General features: G+C 39.8%; 1 protein-coding gene across 3 annotated transcripts; it reads left to right on the top strand.

The window, feature by feature from the left end:
- The first annotated feature begins 273 nt into the window (after positions 1-273).
- gata6 (GATA binding protein 6) lies at positions 274-21,424 on the top strand. 3 transcript variants are annotated; one of them, XM_041190292.1, is made up of 7 exons: positions 274-505; positions 2,862-3,774; positions 11,025-11,191; positions 16,709-16,834; positions 17,481-17,568; positions 17,664-17,785; positions 20,334-21,424. In XM_041190292.1, the coding sequence occupies exons 2-7, from the start codon at positions 2,898-2,900 to the stop codon at positions 20,394-20,396; spliced, it is 1,443 nt and encodes a 480-aa protein (XP_041046226.1). In that variant the 5' UTR covers positions 274-505; positions 2,862-2,897; the 3' UTR covers positions 20,397-21,424. The 3 variants fall into 3 exon arrangements, with proteins under 3 accessions (XP_041046226.1, XP_041046225.1, XP_041046224.1); XM_041190291.1 differs by lacking the exon at positions 274-505 and adding an exon at positions 983-1,207; XM_041190290.1 differs by lacking the exon at positions 274-505 and adding an exon at positions 1,325-1,820.
- The last annotated feature ends 702 nt before the right edge of the window (positions 21,425-22,126 follow it).

Raw genomic sequence — 22,126 nt, 5'->3', positions numbered from 1 at the left:
ACAAGGGGTAAGAACACAAAGATCGGCTGGTCATTTACTGGAACAAATAATAATTCCTAGATTGGGTCATTGTTTTTTTTATTTGAAATGTTTTATTCACTTGTTCACGGCCATTGCAGTCACTGGACCTTCACAATTGTTTACAAAAGTAAAACACATGGATAAACAATTTAAACCGAAACCTTGCCTTGTTTTCGTCTCTTCAAGTGATTGCCTTTGTTGAAGTGTGTGTGTGTATTTGTGTTTTCCCCCAGGGTGTTTTTATTTAACTCCGAATTTGCAGATTGACGTGCAGCCAGTCCAGCTCGAGGTATCTATGAAACCCGGACTGGCGAAGATTGATGATAGAAATCTGAATGCTGAACTGCACACCTGACCTCAGGGCAGCCAAGTTATTTTAAGCGGGCATCACTTTTCCCTCTCCGGGCGGCGGGGCCGCTTCATCCTTCACAAGATCATGGAAGCAAAGCTATAGAGAGCAAACTAGCGACAGGTTAATGCCCAGGTAATGTTGCATAATATATACCTTGAAATGTATTGATCCCATGTTGTTAGGGCCTAAAAAATAACTGCTGATGTCGACAGAGTGGGGCAGGTGCAATGAGTGTTTACCAGCGCTGGCAACATTGGCTCCCCTGAAACAAATCTCTATAGTACATCGTTTTGTTAAACACACGATTAATTATTAAAAGTGCATGACTTTTATGTTGGTCACATTCTTCGCCCGAAGGCAGTCTCTGATATGTTACTTTTAGTTAGCGCGTTTAAAAGAGGAGTTCAAAGATTCGCCTGTCCTTTTTCTCCACTCAATCATTTTCACATTCTTTTTTTTTATCTCTTTCTATCTGGCACCCTGTCTCTGATTCCTTCAGCCTTCCCGTCTCTACCTATCTGTGGCACTGGAGATAGAAACGAGACGTGTCGAGAACTTCAGAGTCTCTCTTGTGGGTCAGTTTTTGCCCGGGTCATGGTGTATGTTAGAGCTCGCTCCGCTGTGGAGGCGCTGCAGAGTCTGTGTTTAGTCAGCACTGTGTGAATCCAATCAGGATCCCCAGTTTACCAGTGAATTGTGCTCAAGGCGCTGCCTCCTCTCAAATAGCCCAGCAGAGAGCAGAGACACGCACTCTACCACCCAGAACCTAGACACACTGGTCTTAAGACACACTGGACTTCTGCAAACACCTAACCGATGGCAACCCACCATTAGGTCGGCACCTTTCTTTGCACACTCTTTTCAAATGTTGTACGGTCTGGTTCAAGTGTAGAATGACGGCTGTGATAGTACTTGGATGTTTTTGTGGTTATTTATCGTGCGTTTAGTTCTTATCTGTTATAGTTCTTATCTCGGAGTTATCTTACTCTAGTCTGGCGTAACTAAGACATATTACTTACTGTTCGTTTTGGGCCTATCTCTATCGATGTGTGGTTTCTGTAATTTCTGACGAACTTATCTTTAGAAACCTCAGCGCTTTCGCTACTATAGCGAACTCATTACTTTCGCGTTTGCAAGTTGCCGATTCGGACTCGATCAGTTCCGTCGATGTCCCTGGTTGTTAACAGGGACTTGTAAGGACAGGTCAAATCGTTTTAATGTCGTTGCCTACCTTAATATCACTTTATAAATTTATATATTTAAATAACACTGTGTCGGGAGCAACGGGGTTACTGCCAGAAACCAGGTCGCAGAATGTTTCGTCACTCGCTCGCCTTGTGGACTCGGTTAAGAAGGAGTGCGAATGATTGTTTAAAGCTAACATTTAAAGGCAGAGTTTGCGATGGTTTAGATTGGGATCGCGTAAAAATCAATGTATGTAAACCAGGTGGGTAAAACATACAAGGATGACTAGAAAAGTCTGTGCTGAACTAGGTCGCTACTCGGTACGTTCTCTCTTTTCCCTTAATCTCATAAAGATTTCCACTGTTTGGTGTTGAAGCCGTTTAACCTCCTATTAACAATATGGGATTGATTTTTTTCCAGTTTATAACGAAATCACGGCCCGTCGGCTTTTTAACGGCCACGCTACAATTTGTTAAAGAACTAAGTGATGGTATTAGATATCGAATGTAAAGTTAATAAATGCAGAGTCCCACGCTGCTTCGGAGAATCAATACAGTCGGAGCCAAACATAACACGTAAAATGGGACTGTCTGGTTTCCTGGATGTTTATTGAAAAGCATTTCGTGCTCAGGAATATAGGCCATCAACTTCTGCCCTTCTTAAAGCCGCTTTACAGCAGCCTTGATTCAAAACCGCGTGATAACCAAGATAATAATTTGTAATTTTTGATCTTAAACTGGACCTTTTCACTTTGTAATAACCAGTTTCTTGTTCCAATTGTTCCTTCCTTTCCTTCTTTGAATACCAGTGACCTCTTCATGTCGAGTTTAATTTAAAAAGGCCCTTCGTAATTAGGTCATGGTCATAATCACTTCATTTTGGAGAAAATTAGCGCCATTGAGAAGTAGTTTAAAGTGAAGTTTTGGGATCTTTAGGTGTCATCATTCGACGTAAATGCATAAAGCAGTCTCTCACAGGAGACACGGGAGGTACTTTCAATAGATTTTAGAAATCAAAGGTCAATGATTCTTCAACCCTAACCATTTTATCAAATTAAATTGTGTTGAAAAAGAACAGACAGGCTAAATTGCTGGCACGTTTGTTTTTGGAAGATATTTAAGTGCCTGATACCATTGTTCTTTTTGTCTGGTGGGCGACAGCATGATAATAGAAGACTTGAGTTAATTTAATTAACTAACTGGAGAATGACTGTCTTGCTGTGTGTGTGATTTTCTCTCCCCCCGCCCCCCTCACTGTTATTGTTTCTTTACACTCACTGTATTTCTTTCGGGCTGATCTCCAGGACCCCATTTTAGTGGTTGGATTCCTGAGAACCTGGATGGACCTGAATGAACCCGACTGGTCAAACGTGGCAAAGCACCTAACGTCAAACGGGCTGAGCTCACCGGCTGAGCAGCCTTACCTAAAGTTTGTTGGTCGACACCACAGTGGAGGAGAGGGAAGCTCGGGATCAGAAGAAAGCTTGAGACTAGCGGGTCCCACGGTTACCAACCTGGACACTAATAGGAATCACCCTGTGCAGGGGAGGTCAGTAGACGCCTACGTCCCCTTTAGCCACAGCTCGGAAGAGCTTGCAACCTTTATAACGGATCTGGATCAAACAGGCAAACTGTTCCTTTCCAGGGGAATAAAGAGGGAATTTGTGACACATCCATCTATTGAAATGTACCAAAGCTTGCCTGTGGCAGCTGCCCAGGGTCCTAGTACCTACCCTCATGATGTTCCTAACAACTTCATGCACTCCAGTACAAGTTCTCCCGTCTATGTACCTACCACCAGGGTCAGCTCCATGATCCAGACCATCCCTTATCTCCAGGGCAGCGGATCGAGCCAACAGAGTCACCCCGTTACTAACCATTCGGCCTGGACTCAGCCGGCCACAGAAAGCTCAACCTACAGCTCCAGCAGCCCTCACCATATGGTTTCCAGCAGATTCTCCTTCTCCCCGAGCCCACCAATTTCAAATGGAGCTGCCCGAGATTCCGGCTACAGTAACAGTCTGAATATGAATGGCAGAGATCAATACACTAGTCCTCTGACCAGGCCTCTTAATGGATCTTACCCCAGCCCTTACACTTCTTACGTTGGGCCACAGTTGACTTCGGCCTGGACAGCAACAGGATCTTTTGAAAACTCAATGCTGCACAGCTTGCAGAGCAGACCCACAGCTCTACCTGTCCGGGGACCCAATGGAGGTAAGTGAATTCTCATAGTGTTTGCAGAGGAGCCGTGTTGTTACTTTTCTATTGTAGCCGCCAATCCTTAATGCATTTTGGATCCACTCTCGTGGACCTGTTTACAGCCTGAAATTGCTTTCATGCGCCGTGACTTCAAAAATCTTGAGAACTTTACAGTTTGGGGTGTTGCATTTGCCTGACCCTCGTGCGAATACCAGGTCTCTCAATAAATCCCCGGGTTTGTCTGGAATTTCTACCCGTGTTTAATAGCAATGCACGACATTATAAACTAAAGCCTTTCTTTTTATTATTATTTTAACACTCGCTCCATTCTAGTAGAAACGGTAGAACTCAGGTGTTTCACAGTATGTCAGTGTATATTAGCCAATGTTCTTGGGCAACAATATCATTTAACCAACAGTAAACCGGGTTATAAACGTGGAAACCAAAATCAAGAAAAAAAAAAACAATTATATAACGGAAATAATCAGAACTTTAGAATGAAAGATCAGTTCACTTATTCGTGCAGTGAGTGAATTTATTAGCATCTAATAACATAAACCGTTACCTGTACAAAGCAGTTATAAGTTGTTAAATGTGCCAAAATTCGAGCATATAAGTATATTCAAGGAAAATGTGGAAGGTAAAACGTTTTCTAATTCACATATCCACAGACATTCGAGAACATTGAAATACGCAACTGGTAAATGTATAACTTAACGACTAAGAAACTTACAACAGCCGAGTCAGTACATTAAATTGAAATTGGAAACCGCATGCCAAACAACAAGATACTGTCAATTTGTGTTACCCAAACACACCACGCACCGCCTTATTGTATCTAGCAGGATTGTTTCCACTCTGATAAACTCACATTGACGTTTTCTGTCTCCCAACTTTCATATTGGTGACGGAAGTTTATCGTTGTTTTAACTGCAGTGCATTTCGGTGGTTAAACGCTTAAGTAATGAAGGCATGTAACACCATATAAAATTGTAACGGTTTGCGAACGCTAAAAAAAAGTTGCATATTTTGGAAACCGAAAGGAAAGAATAACCATCAGCACTTTAGATTTTTATTCTTGCCTCAGGTAACCACTGAAATGCCTGTGCAGCAACTGTCTTCAATCACTGTTAGCGTATAATATTCTAGAATTAATACTAAATTAAATTGCAGTGTCTTTTATTAAACGATTTTGGAAACATGCCTATGCCGAAGGCCCGAAAACACAACAGGCGCTTACATGGAGTGAAGTAGATTGTATCTGAAACAGTTGTTGACACACGTCGAAGCAAAATAATTCGGAAATGATGTTGCAACTCTGCTTGTTAACTTTGGGGACTCTTAAAAGCTTTTAATCTCTTTGCATGATCGTGTGGGATCCCAAACTCAAAATAAGTTGGGCCTGCAGATCCCCCCGTTTTAATATGCCAAATTGTGAAAAGTGCAGTTAGCACCGCGTAGTCCCGCTAAATGAAATTCCAAAGGGTGGGGGGGGGGGGGGGGCGGTTTTATCGGTCATATTCCCGGAAGATCGACCCACTTTTGACAATGGGAAGCAACGAGATTTAATTAGGAAAATGAATTCTCGGGATACACAAAATCACAAATATGTAAGCGACATTGAATTTCGGAAATCTTAAAGCAAATGCTAATTTATCGGGAATAGTTCTAAAATTGTCCTTATATTTATTAGTAACATAGCTAGGACATTATGATAAAACGAATAAAGATTCCACCCCATTTGCCAAAGATAGCAGCCAGTATATAAAGATAAATAAACATAGGAACTTTGATTTACGCCAGATAACAACATTCGCCTCATCTTTCGCCTGCATTATTGCCCCTGGAGTAGTGTAATTTTAATGTGATAATTTATTTGAATTCACAATTTCTTCCAAGGTGCAAAGGCCTTTTTGGTTCGGAGGATTACTTCTTAAAAGTAGTAATATCCTTTTCCTGAACCCTTCACATTAAAAATTGACCTGATGCAACGGCCCTCTTGAGCGTGTGTAACCTTTTCCCTCCAAACATATTTTGTTCGGTAAACAAAAAAAGCCGAGGGAAGGTGTAGGTAGGAAGATGTGGAGAGGAATAATGCCGTCTGGAAGCAAATTATTGAAATAATTAGGACGCTCCCGTGGCCGAAAGGCACGTTTCTGTTTTGAATGGTGCACCAGTTTTTAAGGTCTTTTTGATTGGGCTCATTATGATTTTTTTAGACTTTAAGATTAAGTAATTTTAAAATCAGGAATCCACCGATCTGAATTCAAAAATCAATTAGTCTTTGCGCTCAGTAAGGTTTCGGTGAACAAGTTGCAGGACCAAAATGTAAAGAATTCTCCATAAAATAGAATTGTCTACAAATAAAAATGGGGAGAACTAAATGATGTCATATTCCTGCGGCGAGCGGTCAATTACACATTCCTGACATTGTGCTATCGGCCTCCTAGGCCAGAGGAATGACATCCTGAGGGATTCAAAGGGTTAACGCTTGTAATTTCACCCCGCCTCCCCCCCCCCCCCCCCCCCCCCCCACACACACACCTATACCAAATTTAGCGGAAATTTGGGTTATACGGACTCTAAAACTTCGCTTCGGTGTAATCGCAAATCCGAGAGTAAAGTTCAATTTCTTCCACAGGCCCATATTAGTGACATGAGTTATCTTTACCTTGTCTGACCAGATTTTAAAGGATAACATGATTTTTAGAAGGCAGTGACATCATGGTTTGCGATAAAGACAGATCTTTAACATCAATCGCAGTGGCCAACTGAGGACTCCGAAGTGATAGGTTTAGACCTTTGTAAAGGTCTCGAGCTTTTGTAGATCGAATAGATATTGTTCCTTTGATATTCCGCAGTGAATATTCTGCAGGGCATTTCCAAGTGATCTCTGTATATTGGAACTGCGCTGCGTCCACTGTAAAGATTATTGTTTAGAACCCTTTCTGATTCTATTGATATCTTTGGTCACAGTCCCCTTCTCTTAGCACAAAGTCACAGGGGAGAACCATCTGAAGCTAGATATATCTAGGTCAAAGATCTGTCCGGGACACACTTCGGACTCTCAGCTGAATCCGAATCAAGCAAAATAAATACCAACCTTTACTTCGTTCAAACAGTTCACAATTTAAAATGTTTGATTAAACACTAATCAGGCTGATAGCTTACGCTCAGAAGTTCCCGGTTACCATTAATTTTACAGTTCACACTTACTATTTAAACAAATGTTATTTCTGGAAAAACCCAGTATAATCTATGACTGGCCACGCCAGCTAAGTTAACAAAAAGGACGGATCATTTCGGAAGCTGAAAGTACGTTGTTGGTCGTAACATCCCGGGATAGGTCTGGCTAGTTTAACAGCATACCACGTTGTATGGTTGCATGGTTTCTAAACAGAATCCCGCAGGGATAACGTTTGACAAGTTGACATTGTAGATCAAGGAGCATGTTTTGGGGCAGAAAGCTCTGAACACCATATTCGCTCCTGCTTTTTAAACATGGGAGCATAAAATGGTCCACCAGCAAAATTCTCTCCAAAACTGCAGCCACAGGATGAAGTTTTAAGTGAGGGATGCATAAGGTGGGCCTAATTGACTCCAATTCTAAATAAACTAATCATGAGCACCATTGTTGGATACATATTCGGAACAATTTGGAATGACGGTGAATTTTCAGCTGGGAGCTGCGAGTCTGTGTGTAGAGATCCCGAAATGTGGCTTTGTTAATGTCTCTCTGGCATATTCCCTTTAGCGAAATCGAAAACTCTTTCTCCCCGGGTTTTGTAGAATTCTGACTTGCTGGAGCCAGTTTCGTTTTTAAATCGATGAAACTGCAACCAATTCAAACTTTTCTACAAAATGAGATGCAAAATGTGCGTTTACCAGACATATTTTGCCTCTGGAATATAAATCCTGTTAAAAGGTCAAACGCCACTAGCTGGTGTCTAAAATCACTATTACAACACTTGTGACAGGCTTCCGGTTTTCTTGTCGGTCTTTGAACATTAAACGAATAATGAGTTGTTAAGATTTTATCATTAGATTGGAATAATATGTTGTTGCTGTGCAGTGTGACAGGTTGCTGCTGCCTAGCCCCGCTGTGCATTTCCAGCACTTTGTGTTTATTTCAGATTACCAGCATCCGCAGTATTTTACCTTTTGCTTTTAGGAGCTTGTGGGTTTTAATTGTAATAATCTTCACCATTGTGTCACACACAGCCTGCAGGGTCTCACTATCAACTCGCAGCGTTTGTCTGCGTGAAAGCGTTAGCTCACTTGGCAGACCCATTTTCATGGTCGCATCTCTTCATTCGTTACAATGACAGGGTAAATAGAGGAACGACGGTGCTAAATCAATTAACTTTTAAATAACCCGCTGTGGGAACATGGCAGCTTGTTTGCTGACAGCGATTATGTAGCGACTGCTGTGAAAAATATAAGACGAGGTTAATTCTCTCCTCGCTGTTTATTGCTGCAGTAATCAATCTGGGAGACAATGGTCTCATGCATTTACGTGCGGTAGGTTACATGTACATCTTCCCAATTTTTTTGAAGCGCTCCCTTTCCAAAGCGTGACTCCTCTCCGTGTTTCGGTTGGTCAGTTTCAAGAGGAAAAAGTTAAAAAAGATTTTGAAGGAGGTAAAAAAGAGGTGCGCTGTCTAAATATCTTACAATTTTGAAATGCACGGAAACTAAGCAAGTGATTTAAGTGGCACAGTGTCTTTAGATAACACTTGTTTTTTTTTAAAAAGGGGGGTTACTTCGTTTATGAATCCCAAGAGGATTCTGTGTTGCATTCATCATCGTTATTAACCAGGACAATTGGAGGAAGGCCCAGCCGTCTAATTTGATGGCATTATAGCGCTATTGATTTATAACCCGAGGCTGTAGGGTCATGCACTTCTATGGGGACAGGGAAAAGAGCGGAAAACGCGTGTTCGTTCATTTGAAATCAAACAGCCAAGTGGTGGCCTGTATGTGACTTCCCAGCCGGGTGCGGAATGAAGGGGGTGACGCTAGTGTTTATTTCATTTCATACAGAACGACTGCATTTTTCATTTGGCACCTAAAACACTGATCTCCTGATGGATTACAAATCTCTTACATTGGCAGCAGAAACAGCAAATGTACGAAATCAAGGTCAGACTAGCCAGCATCTGCGAAGGGAAGATTCGGGTTATCGGTTCATGTCCGAATCCATTTATTTGCACCGTATATACAAGGAGGAAAAAAAGTGAAACTAATTTCTGGAAATGTGCCAATCCCTGTCCACTCAAAAGACTTGAAAATATATTAGGAACCCCACAAGTGCGAGCACTGCTCTGCTACTGAACAAAGTGGTTACGCTATAAGTTTGTATTTTAAATGAACTCTCCGCGGTGTCTAGTCCTCTCTCTGATGTATCCGAGTAGTGGTCTATGAAATAATAACAGAAAATGCTGCAAACACTCAGCAGGCAGGCAGCACCCGCGGAGGGGAGGAGAAAGGTGTGGATGGGTGGGGTGGGGGGCGGGGTTTGGGGATAATTTTAATTCAGAATTTCAGCATCCGCAATATCTTGCATTTCCAGTAGTTGTCTAACGATATAGATGTACAGTACACCACAGAGCTTTATTATTATTCGTCCCTATTTATTTGTACAAATATACGTTTCGAAGGTGTCTTGACTCTTTTTCAAATTTTAAAAATTGCCTACAGACGAAAAGTTAAAAATAAGCAAAACGTTCTCTTGGAATACAATTTTGGCACTAGATTTTAAAATACTTCAGAAAATACTTAAACAAGAATGAAATTAATTGTAGAATTACCAAAAAAAGGATAAACACTATCACCTTCTTTGGGGACCGGAGGTTTTGTCCAACTTTTGAAAGTTTCGCAGTAGCTTGGCAAAACGCCCTTAGAGAAATATCAGAAATAGTTTACAGCTCGCTTCAGTGATTAACATAAAATAAGTTTTTAGTTAGAATTGAGCTACTGCTTCTCACTACAAATCACGAGGTAATGCCGGAAGAACATATGAATAACGAATTATGAGTGCTCACTAAAATAACAAGAAACTGTCCCATTTGTTTAAAAATAATTCGGATAAGCAAGAGGACAATAAACAACGGCATGAGCCAAGAGATTGAGAAAACACGTAACATTAATCGATTTGGAGTTATTTGTATTAAACATGCCTACATTTTGAGAGCTGCTCGTTTTTTGAGTGGGGAGGGAGTGGAAGGATTTCTGGGCTGGTTATCGCCGGGTGAGCCGCTCCTTCACTGACCAACAAGTCCTGGCCTGGGACTATCTCACTTAGGTGTTCAGCGTTTTCTTTGAGTGTGCAGGGCGGCAAAAATAGCTGCATAACTGCGGATCCAGCTAACCAGAGTATGAGTTAAGAGATCACCGCCAAAATGCCGTCTGAAAGTGTTCTGGCTTCGCAGTAAGGTGTGGTATAAATCCAGCCAGGTGGGAGGCCTCCGTTTAAAACTGCCCGAGCCGTCTTTTTGAGTAAACATTGGCATTCATTGGGAAAATCTAAGATATAAATCTCCCTGCAATTATGCTATTGGGTACTTCCAGTGGGTTCCTCTGAAATTCCTCCCGGAATTTTACTGGAGAAAATGAATCCATTCATTTTAAGGCCTTGTCACTGCCAATAAAACAGGAGAGTGAGGAATTTCAGGCGAATGCGTTCACCGTCTATTACGTGTTTGTAAATGAACATAACATTAACCCTAGAACAAGATTATTTTTGTTATTCTAAACAAGGCTCCTCTTTTTGGGTAATCCGTTAACCCCATCCTCTACTCTTCAGCAACCTGGTAATCTCTTGCAGCAAAATATCTGAAATTTCTCTAATTTCTTGTGAGGATCCTGATGCACTGAGGCAATTGGAACAAAGGCACTGAAAACGAAACATGTATTGAAACTCAAGAATTTTACATTATCTTCCCTTTAAACGGAGAGCAAATATAAACCATGAAAATGCATTTCCTTAGGTGGTTTGCATTAATAAAATGTAAAACTTGTACAAAATGGGTGCAGTAACATAATAAGAAATAGGAAAATGGCACATGACCTAATCTCTCTACCTGATTATGGTAATAACCTTATACAGTTCATTGGAAAACCTTTACAAGATCTAGTGAACAATGAGGACATGGATATTGATTCAGTAGAGCCTTATTATATGTACAACATTTGGTACAATATTTCTGTATGGTTAATTCTTTCAATAACTTGGATCTATTCATATTTGCCTGTGTGGCTGACAGAACTGTTGGACGAGCTGTCCGAAGCCCGGGAGTGCGTCAACTGTGGCTCCATGTCCACTCCCCTGTGGCGGCGTGATGGCACCGGTCATTACTTGTGCAACGCTTGCGGTTTGTACCATAAGATGAACGGACTGAGCCGACCCCTTATCAAACCTCAGAAGAGAATGGTAAGCGATTTATGTAACCCTGTCAGTGCAATCCAGATACAGCAGGTACTACTGATAAGTGTGCAAGATAACCTGACTCTATAAAGTAGCAATACCTCCAAAGAGTATGGAGCAAGGCTTAAATAACTTAATCAGAAAAGAAGTAGCATCTTGCCTTTGGGATTTGTAGTCGAAAGGCACACTTTACTGTCTAATGGTTATTTAAAGCACCTCGCTGTGATTGTGAAGTGCAGCATCTACAATTATTACTGTATTACTCTCAACCTTGACGTTTATTTATCAATTAGGACCTCCCATTGAACACGGGGTTTTCCATGAATGTGTCGTTTAAATCCCCAGTATTCATGGAGTCAATGTTCATATTAAAACACGGTTTATTAATAATAAACAAACTGAAATATATCAAATCCGATTAATGCTTTCTATGATTTGCCTGTTCTTTCCCCCTGCTGATGTTTTCTAAAATTTCAGCTTGTTCACAAAAGACGCAACACGGAAGGAATGCTTTAGATATGTTACATTATTCCCTTAGGGAAAACTGCAAATCTACAATAGAAGCGATGCTTGCGTGTAATACACAACAGGCCTGTCTGTATCTACTCCTATTAGAACAGAATAGTGAGTAGGTCCTCCTCTCTTGAGTTCTCCTAATTCTAGATGAAGCGAGGCAAGTCAAATTTTGCATTTCACTGCGCTCCCCTTTAATTACCTAGGCCCAACCAAGCTGCAATAATTGGAAAACAATAATCTTTTTTACTTGTGCTGTGATCTCGAATTAATTTCTATTATGCTGTAACCAGGAAGGACCAAGGTAGAAAGAAAGATGCGATTTGCAAAGAATCCCGAACCAGTTCTGCTGCTGATGGTTTAAATGCGTCTGCCACAATGTGACTAAAATTAGCATTCGTGCGCGGCCTATTGCACCCCTATGGTGTTAAATAAATCAACACGCAGACGGTGGATCCGGCAAGTAGAAACAAGCCGTCAAGGTTTGATCCGATCATCACCTTTACTGCATCTATTCTACCTTGTTAATAGCGAGAAACCCTTTAAAGAGTGTTAATTAGTTTTTTTTGGTGTCCCCCCCTCCCTCTCCTCCTCCTCCTCCTCCGCGAATGACCTGCTCTTTTGAAATATGTTAAAATAAAAGCAACTTTAAAGTCTTTTAAATCTGGGGGAGGGCTATTAGTAACTCCAACCACTTAATTTAATGAGACAAATGGACACGGTGGGGTTGAGATAAGGCGACAGGGAATACTATTGTGTCTGAATTAATAAGGAATGACAGCCTCTGTTCAGACACACAAAAAGAGGATTGAAGTCAGAGACTAAGGTACAACCGCAACTGTAAATTTCAACCTTATTTTTTGCCCAGGAAGTGAATGGGTAGCCGTCACTTTCCACAATGAGGGTTAGAGTTTGTATTGAGACCCCAGAGAAACACTGCTCCAATACACTACCGCAACATTTAAAATATATATATTTTTTTAAATTCGTTCATGGGATGTGGGCTTCGCTGGCTGGGCCAGCATTTATTGCCCATCCCTAGTTGCCCTTGAGAAGGTGGTGGTAAACTGCCTTGTAGGATATATCACAGTCTGGATCTAAAGGGCAATATGTCGACAATTATAAAATGTAAGACAATTTAAAATGTTGAAACTTTATGTACAATTAACCGTCGACCCACCCCATTCTTCAGAAGTAAACTTTGAACTTCCACCCCATCCCGATAGATTTTCCAGTTAACGATGCTGTTGAGGTGACGCAATTCAGAAGTGGGGGAGAGGGGTGGAGGCTAGAGGAACGAAGGTGTGGCAGTGAAATTCCTTCCACTTTAATAACCTACCATAGACTCCAGCTAGCAAATCGAAATCAAAGGTAGCTTGGACTCCAACTGCAAACTCTAAATGTATGAATTATCCCAGCCTTCCTAGCTGCTAAAGGGAGAGATAATTAGTTCACTTGGGCACTAATTTTTTAATATAACCTCTCATTAGATTGGATAATAGCCACATTGAGATTATGTTGTGAAGTTTCAGAAACCACCGTTAATGCTCTGCAGCCGTTACCTGCCCCTTGCGTTTATTGATTTATATTTCCCGATCAGACGGAATCGACTGGGTGGGGAGATTTATATAAATTGGAAATGTTAACCAAAAAGGCCACCAAAAAGCATGAACTAACTAAAAGGAATAAAACGCTTACACCATCTATTCAACATGGCTTAAATTGCTGAAATGTATTTTTAAAAAATGTTCTTTATGCTGAAAATATTACACAATAAGATTCAGCAGTACCTGTAGGCTTTTATTCTGTACATGCTGCATTGCTTCATCTGATAACGCATAACATAACCAGCATGTTCTTTACTTCCACCTCAAGCTGTTTCACCTCTACTACACCATAAACTGTAGAATTAATTAGCGGTGAATCGGACTTTTTTTTTAACAATGGCGGTACTTTGCAGCGCCAGTACTAATCTTCTGCTACAGGCTGCAGTCTCACAGCAGTACTCCAGAAGCAGTACCAGCTACAAGAACTCAATTAGGGTGCGCAGTATCAGGGGAAATAAGTGCGATATCAGTCTTGCTACATTCAATGTGCACTCTGGCCATTCCTCAGATTGGGGTCAGCGATAAAGGGAGCCACTCCACACGCACACGTGCAATGATTTGATGCTGGATAAGATGTGTAACTGTATATAGTTTTATTGGGGGGAGCATGGGTACTTTTTCAACTTGGTTTTGCGCTTGACTACATTTAGGTCCAAAATGTGAGTCCATCTCTCAGAGGTGGTCTCGTGCCTTATTGCCAAACAGTCTCGAGAATCAGATTGAAATGAACATACGTTGTTTTTCTTGGTCATACCATGGCATCTCTCTAACTTCAAACCGTCCTCAAATCAGAGGGAAACTGTTGTTAAACATTTGATAGAGTTTCACGAGCAGTTAGCTGTCCTGTTGATGGTCCAGCTGGAGCAGCCAGTATCAGGACAAGTGAGGTGAATTGGATTTTTTTAAAATATCACACCCATTGTTTTTTTCTATTGCAAATTCCTGGAAATGCGAATTGATAAGGGCAGGGCAAAGCCAACAGCATCTGGGACATCCTGAACGTTTGGAGGGGGTAATGATTTATCTCCTTAACCAATGAAATTTAAGGATAGGGATAGAAACTGAGTGAATGACGCAGAAGGAAATAGGGTGAATTTGAGTTGCATACAGAATACAGATACAGAAAAAGACAGGATGAGGGACGGAAAAAGAGATTAAAAAGAGACAGAAAGATAAACATTTAAAATTGAACATTTAAAAAATAGGAACAGCCCCGTGGAAGTTTCATTATTCACTTTCTGGGCCTGCAAGGGCCATAAATCATGTCATAACAGGGTCCCACGTGCTGAATTACCAGGTCTAAAGATCTGCCGTGACATTCATTCATATTTCCAAATCTAGCTTCCCAATCAAAAGAGGAGTGTGCCACAGATATGTTATGTCCCCAAAACTGTTCAACCTGTACACTGAAGCTATCCTCAGAGACATAGAAGACCAACAGGTTGCAACGTGTGTGGTTTGAATGTTAACAATTTGAGGTGGGCAGAACACATTGCACTGATTGCAGAGTCAGAAAAGGCACTACAGGAAATTGTTTTAAGTGAAAGTAATGAGTGAGGAACATGGATTAAGAATGACTGTGAAGAAGACCAGGGCAATGGTGATAACCAGAGACTTAATGCTGGAAGCAACAATTGAAGTAAGCCTTCAAGTCTTGGAAGATGTGAATAGGTTCACATATTTAGGGCAGATTATCACAGACAATGGGAGATGTGATTGTGAGATCTGAAGGAGGATTGAGATAGCCAAGACCAGCTTTGTCAGAATGAAGGATGTGTTAATATTAAAGAAACTGAATCTGTTTAGTAAAGAATGCTGAGGTGCTACATTTTGTCATCTGTTATATACCTCAGACACATGGACAACAAGGAGAAGATTTTTAAACTGAACCTATTTGAGATGTGGACATATAGGAGGATGTTCCACATATCCTGCATGGACGGAAAGACTAATAAGGAAGTGCTAGAAATGGCTGGAGAAAAGAGGAAGTTAGCGCATAACATCAAAGAGAGAAAGGTACAATACTTCAGTCACATCATTAGGGCAGATATTAGACAGAGACAGCTATTAAAGAGGAAGATTGATGGAAATCCCAGGGGAGGGAAGCAGAGGAGAAATGGATGATGGATATAATAGACTGCCTTTGGGTAATGTAGAATATGTAAGGGCAGCACAGGACAGATAGAGGTGGGAGATACTTGGCAGTCAACTCTCTTGGACGATGATGACACCAACAAATGAGTGAATCTAGCAATTTCATGATACCTAATGGGGAGGCTTATGGCAAGATTGTAATTTTTTGGGTTTTGACAAGGTTAATGGGAAAGTAGTGGAAATCATTTGGCAATTTGTGACGAATAAAAACTCATGGCTTAGCTTTACCTCACCCCAAAAATACTGTATTTTTTTTAGACACTGATAACACCATGTGCCATGAATCAGCCATCATTTTTCCAGCAATTTTGGGCTATTAAAATGGAAATGTGGCCTATTTAGCCACTTAGGAGCTATTTAAACTGTACTCTAAAGTACGTCATGCTTGCATGCCTGTTGGTTAAGTTTTACCATAGTGTGAAAATAAAATGGGGTGAGACTGTTGGAAGGAGCCTCTTACCTGCAGCCAAAGCCTGATTGTGACAAATAGTTTGGCTAGATTGTGTACTCTATGCTACTCCAATGCCAAAACAATACTACTTTATAACATAATAATAAAATTCTGCAATAGAAATTGAGTAAACCTGGTCAAAAATAGTTATTGATAATAATTCAAGATGTAAAATTTCTTTCCTTTCCATAATCTCTGTGCACTTTATTAATGTAATTACCCATAATTGTGCTGAAAACCTCCCTTGTAACAAATTTTGGATCTGAAAAATAAGACTGAGATTAATCATCTAACAGCAATAGAAATTAAGTGTAATCTGGAACACAAGGCAAAGGTGCCTTGTACTGAAGTGAAATTCGAATTTAAAAACTAATAATAACCCCAATTGTCCTAAACTATGAAGGTTTTGATACATTGTAATTCCAGTGGAGGGAATGGAAACAAACCCTTTGTGTAACTTGCCTATGGTTTGTAGTCAATCTCACGAGCAGAATAAAAACTTTTACAATATTTCCACATGTAGTATCACATGTTAGTGTTGCACAATGTATGAATAACCTTTAGAAAAGGTTTGCACACATCTGATTATTACCCCACCTCCTTACTATAGAGATACTTAAAATGTCTAAACATGAAAATATTTCAAAGCTTTGGTCTTGCTTCACCAGTTATTTTCTGAGCAATTTTGGAAGTCCAAAGTGATAATGTTAATTATAAACAAATATAGCTAAAAATGACCTTCAGTTATTTGTGCATCATGATTACAATGACCTGTTTATTTGTGTCATTCTCTTACAGTCTTCATCCAGGCGGATTGGCCTGGCTTGTGCCAACTGTCACACAACGACCACTACATTGTGGCGCCGGAATGCAGAAGGCGAGCCAGTCTGCAATGCTTGTGGGCTTTACATGAAACTTCATGGGGTATGTTACCTTGTTCCTTCCACTGGAGACCAATTCAATACAGACACCAAGAAAGCCTTGGAAGAATTTTTAATACCTTTCTTCAGATAGAATCAAAGTTTTACTGTACACTCACGAACGTGTTAAATGTATAATGATTGTGTCTCATTTGTCAAAAGCACAAACAAATTGATTTATTTTGAAATTGATAACCGTATACTTCAGATGCTAATAAGCATCAAGGGAAAAAGAAAATCTTTTATGTTGACTCATTTGGCTCCCATTGGGTACATCCGTATTTTAGATTCTATTATTATGTGTAAGGAAAATAAAGAGTTAATATCAGCTCTGAAGAAGGGTCATACAGTCGTGAAACATTAACTCTGTTTGTCTCTCCACAGATGCTGCTAGGCCTGCTGAGTTTTTCCAGCATTTTCTGTTTTTGTTTCAGATTTCCAGCATCTGCAGCATTTTGCTTTTATTAATGTTAATATTTCATTATACGTAACATGAAATGTAACTGTTTTGGTAACATAGACTATATATTCATTTAAACAGTGCACATTTTACAGTCTGCTAAAATGAAAATCTTTTAGTTTTAAATGGCTGATTATATTATTTCATAATTAGCTGCAGCTTAAGAACATATTTCCTTTTATACCAATAGGTACCACGGCCTCTGGCAATGAAGAAAGAAGGAATCCAGACTCGAAAAAGAAAACCTAAGAATTTAAACAAGTCCAAGAGCACTTCAAGTGAGTCTGAGATTACTAGTTGAAAGGATCTTGAAAATAAGTATGGAATACCATCATCAACAAGATGACTGACTGGCTGACAAAATATTTTGCAGGCACAAGTAATACAGTCACAATGACTCCATCTTCATCATCGTCTTCTACATCTAATCAGGAGGAGATACCCAGAGTGAAAAGTGGTTCACCCCCTGGCCAGACCACAGTCGTAACTTCAGGGGTAAGTCTCTCATGCAAACCTTTCCTGTTTCTATGCTGCACCATAAGTACTGAATACCTGATTAGAAGTTATCCTTACTGCCAGAAATTCTTGGTCATATAAACAAAAAGATGCATTTCTGAGATCCTAATAATACAAGCAAAAGAAAATTATTCCAATTTTTTTTTCTGTGGGCAGATGGCTTGTCGCAGAGTTCTGCAAAAGATCTTCGGGTTTGTTTTGATCATTTTTTGGTGGGAGTAACCATTTCAAATTTATAGCAGTGATTTTGACTCAGAGAGCCACTGCAAGCTACTCAAATTTGCAGACTGTATGAAGTTGATGAGGCAGTCACAGACCTACAAAATGAGCTAGATTAAAAATATGTAAGCAGGAAAGGTACAGATTCAATTTCATATAATGGGCTGAAGAACATGGTCCCTCACTGATGGCGGGGTCTGCACCTGAAAGTCGGCGGCATTCCGACTTCTGGGTCTGCTGTTGGCGTGTGCCCAGTAATATGCTAATTGCCACCAATTAGTGGCAAAGGCGGCTTACAGACCATCACCCCGCCAAAGAGTGCTAGAGGGCGGGATGTTCAGCCTCGGAAGCTGCAGACACCTGGAACACAGTAATGACCAGCATTTTAAAGGGGCCTTGGCACTTGGCAGAGTCAGGTGCCCCATCAGATGATCAATCAAGTGCATCTACTATTCATACTGAAGATTTGTGCATCTTCCAGTCTGAGCAGCTAAGTCAATTAAGGTTTTAACCAAAGTAAAAGGAAAATACTGCGGATTCTGGAAATCTGAAATAAAAACAGAAAATGCTGGAAAAACTCAGCAGGTATGGTGGCATCTGTTGCGAGACAGAGTTAATGTTTCACATCTGTATGACTCTCAGAGCTGAAGGGAGGCAGAAATGTGATGGGTTTTAGACTGTTGAAGAGAGGGAGTGGAGCAAAATAGAAGGTCAGGGATAGGTGGAAGCTCAGGAGAGATTTGACAAAAATGTCATGGATACAGGACAAAGGGAATGGCAATAATGGTGCTAACAGCTAGGGAAGGTGTTAAAAGTGACCTAAAGGTCAGATTTCAGAATGTGCTAATAGCAGAACAAGGGCCTTGGCTCCTTGAAAGCAAGATATAAGAACAACTTACAGACTGGTCCTGGGGAGAGGGTGTTGGGAAAAGAATATCAAAATGGAGGAGAGAGTTCATGATCTGAAGTTGTTGAATTCAATATTAAGCCCAGAAGACTGTTAAGTGCCTAATCGGAAGATGAGGTGCTGTTCTTTCAGTTCCCCAAAGATTAGAGGAATAGGGCAATGAACAGGAAAATATTCCATCAAAAGAGCCCTCTGACTCATAGCCCTTTGTGCATTATGTCCTGTTTTGGTTGGTAAGGCATAGAGCGAGTAAAGACATGAGCCTTGGAATCATTTAAGAGACAGTTGGATATTGTGATTGGCAGACAATAGGTTTTTCTAGATGCTTTGGCTAGTGGCGTCCCTCATCTGTATTTATCCTGTGATCTTTTGTTCTCCTGATTCTTTACAGTAGCAAGGATAAGAAATCAACTGTTCAGGGAACTGCATGGTTTTATAACATGGCCAAATAGTTTAGCGCAAGCTTTGGGACATGTTTGATCTGTAGCAATATGTATAGAAAGAAATCAGATTAATCGTTCAACTCTATTAGTTAATTTCTGAGTCCTGTTAGTTCACATCAGAACAGTTAAAATCACCTTCTTCAGAAAGGGCAAGGTTCAGATCACCTCACCTCTCACATGCAGGATTGCAAGATTTCTCTTTGGGTGAATACTTAAAGAAAGATACTTCTTACCTCTGCTTAATGATTTTCATCCACAACCAAATCTGTGACTTGTAAGAAGGCTTAGTGCTACTCAGTGATTTTTCACTTGAGGCATATGGATGAAAATTTTTCTGCTAATTTTAATTTTTCCATCAAATACTAATGAAAGTGATTTAACTATTTATTTCACGCACTCCAGTCATTAACAAGAAATGAAGCTTTCAATGAACAATATAGGTCCTGCCCCTCACTGAATGATTTTGTATTTCTATTTGAAGCCAACCACATTTGTCTGGTTATTTGCCATTGTGTGACAAACCACTAAGCTTTGATGTGATCTAATGCTTTCACAAATCTTTGTTGACTAGTCTGTCTTAGCAATGCCAGGCCAAGGGAAAAGCTGCAGTCCCAAAAAGCGGCACACTTAAATTTGCTGAATAGAAGTCAGACTATGCAGGAGTAAATTTATGATCTGTATGTGAGATTTATGATTCTGTCAGATAGGATTATTGGGGCAGTATGATACTGATAGACTTGACATCCCCCCCTTATCTGTGTGCACATTTGTAAAATTATCCTGCCCTCAACATTTTTCAAAGTTTCAGATGTTTTGCCAATTAAAGAAGAAAAATAATCGCAAACAGTAAAAATGGCAATGTCTACAAAATATTTCTATTTTTTACAAGTTTTGATTGCAGAGGCAATTTGCCAAACTTTCCTTTACTTATTTCTGCCTATTAACTCCGTCCTTACAGGACTATCAACCCTTCCAGCAGCCAATGTGGACTGATGATGAACAGCTCCATGGAGTCAGATAACAGCACATCTCTGAACATAATTTCTTCCCTATCTCCAAGGAAAGGCACATCCTCCAGCAGCCAGTAAAGCTGCCTGTTTATTTTGGATCCATTTAGTTTTATTTAACAAAAAGCTGTCATGAGTATTTTCAGAATGCAGATGATCCATATGCCAAAATGTATGCAAAGAAACAGCTGAGGCATGTTCAATGCTGTAGTCAAGTGTAATCTAACATTACCTAATTTTTGCCAAAATGAGCAACGGTAATGAGCCTCCCACATTACTGTTTAAGCTTGTTCCCTCAACGATTCTAAAGGAATCAAATTATGTTTGAAATGACACACAGACGATGAAGGTTAGTTAATGCAATGCAAATTCTGAAAGTTCCCATTGCAGTCATTGGCTTCATACTGGTCAATGTTTTAGAGACAGGGTAACAAGCGGATGTATTCTTCCACATTTTAACAACTTCATTGTACAAAACGAAATGCAATTAGTATTGCAGAAATCAGTATTAAATCAAAATGGTTCAAAATTAAACAACCTTCTAGCAATGAATGTAAACCTTCTAAGTTAATGGTACTTGTATAATTTAAAGGTGATAGTTAAGTCAGTATCTGCAACAGGATACTTTATTCATTTTCTGTGTTTTAAGAATCATCCGTATCTGTGTTTTAAGAATCATCTGTATAGTCCTTTTGGTAGTTTGGGAAAAGAAACATTATGTTAAGAACAAATTTCCTCTCAGGTAAATTCGTTATTGCATTACATTTTGTAAGTTTTGTAAAAAAAAACACAAAAATATTGCCTGGCTATAGGCTAAATATATGCAAGACGAAATGAAATGCAAACTTTACTACCTATGTGATGAAATGTAAATATTTTTCTGAAACAATTGTCCGAGGATTGTTTGGCTTTGATGATGCAAAATGTATAAAAAAGACAAACTGGTGTTTAGACCGGTACATGCATTTTTCAAGGTGTATGTCATTGCTTGTATTGTTATTTGTTTCTTGAAAACAGATTAAAAGGTGTCCTTTTTCGAAAATATTATTGGTGTTTTACTTTACATTGTTCTATAACCAGTTACAATTTCCACTGAAATATATAATGTTCTGATCAGATTTTTGGCAAAGGCATATAAGAACATTTTTTTATATGTGTGTGTACTATTAATGGTTATGTGTCATTACAAAACAATTGTCTTTTATATTTATGTGTCTTTGTGCCATGAAGAACAGATAGTTTTCTTGTTTGGATTTATGTAGGTATCCCACTCAAATTCAAGGGAGTCAGAAATATATTCTTACTTTTACTGAAGGATTTATGTATTGTAGTTTCATCATGCTTAGCCTAGTGCTTACTTAGTCTAATGCTTACTTATTTTTTGTGGGTTGAATGTTAACAGATAATCTTAAAGAAAATAAGAAACATCATAGATGAATGATTGTGCCATAATCAAATGCACATGTTTTCTTGTCAACCACAGTTCATCAACTCTAATTATTGATATTATTTCAATTTGAGAAAGGTGGACACATCTTATCATTTATCTCACAATTCTCCTGCCAGTAAATGAGGGATACTGCTGTTTCCAGGGCACTGAGAACCACCCAAGAGTTAGTTTTGCACTAGGATTTTGGAGGCAACATATTGTGGCAATGCAAACAGCTGTCACAATTTCTTGGGGTTATTAATGGCACAGTCCAGCAATGCAGTTTTCACATTTCTTTCGTTTTCGGATGTGCCC

The sequence above is a fragment of the Carcharodon carcharias genome, chromosome 6, assembly GCF_017639515.1.
Source record: "Carcharodon carcharias isolate sCarCar2 chromosome 6, sCarCar2.pri, whole genome shotgun sequence".
NCBI classification, from domain to species: Eukaryota; Metazoa; Chordata; class Chondrichthyes; order Lamniformes; family Lamnidae; genus Carcharodon; species Carcharodon carcharias.
The sequence above is the reverse complement of the archived record's forward strand: the minus strand, read 5'-3'. Positions and strand labels throughout refer to the sequence as shown.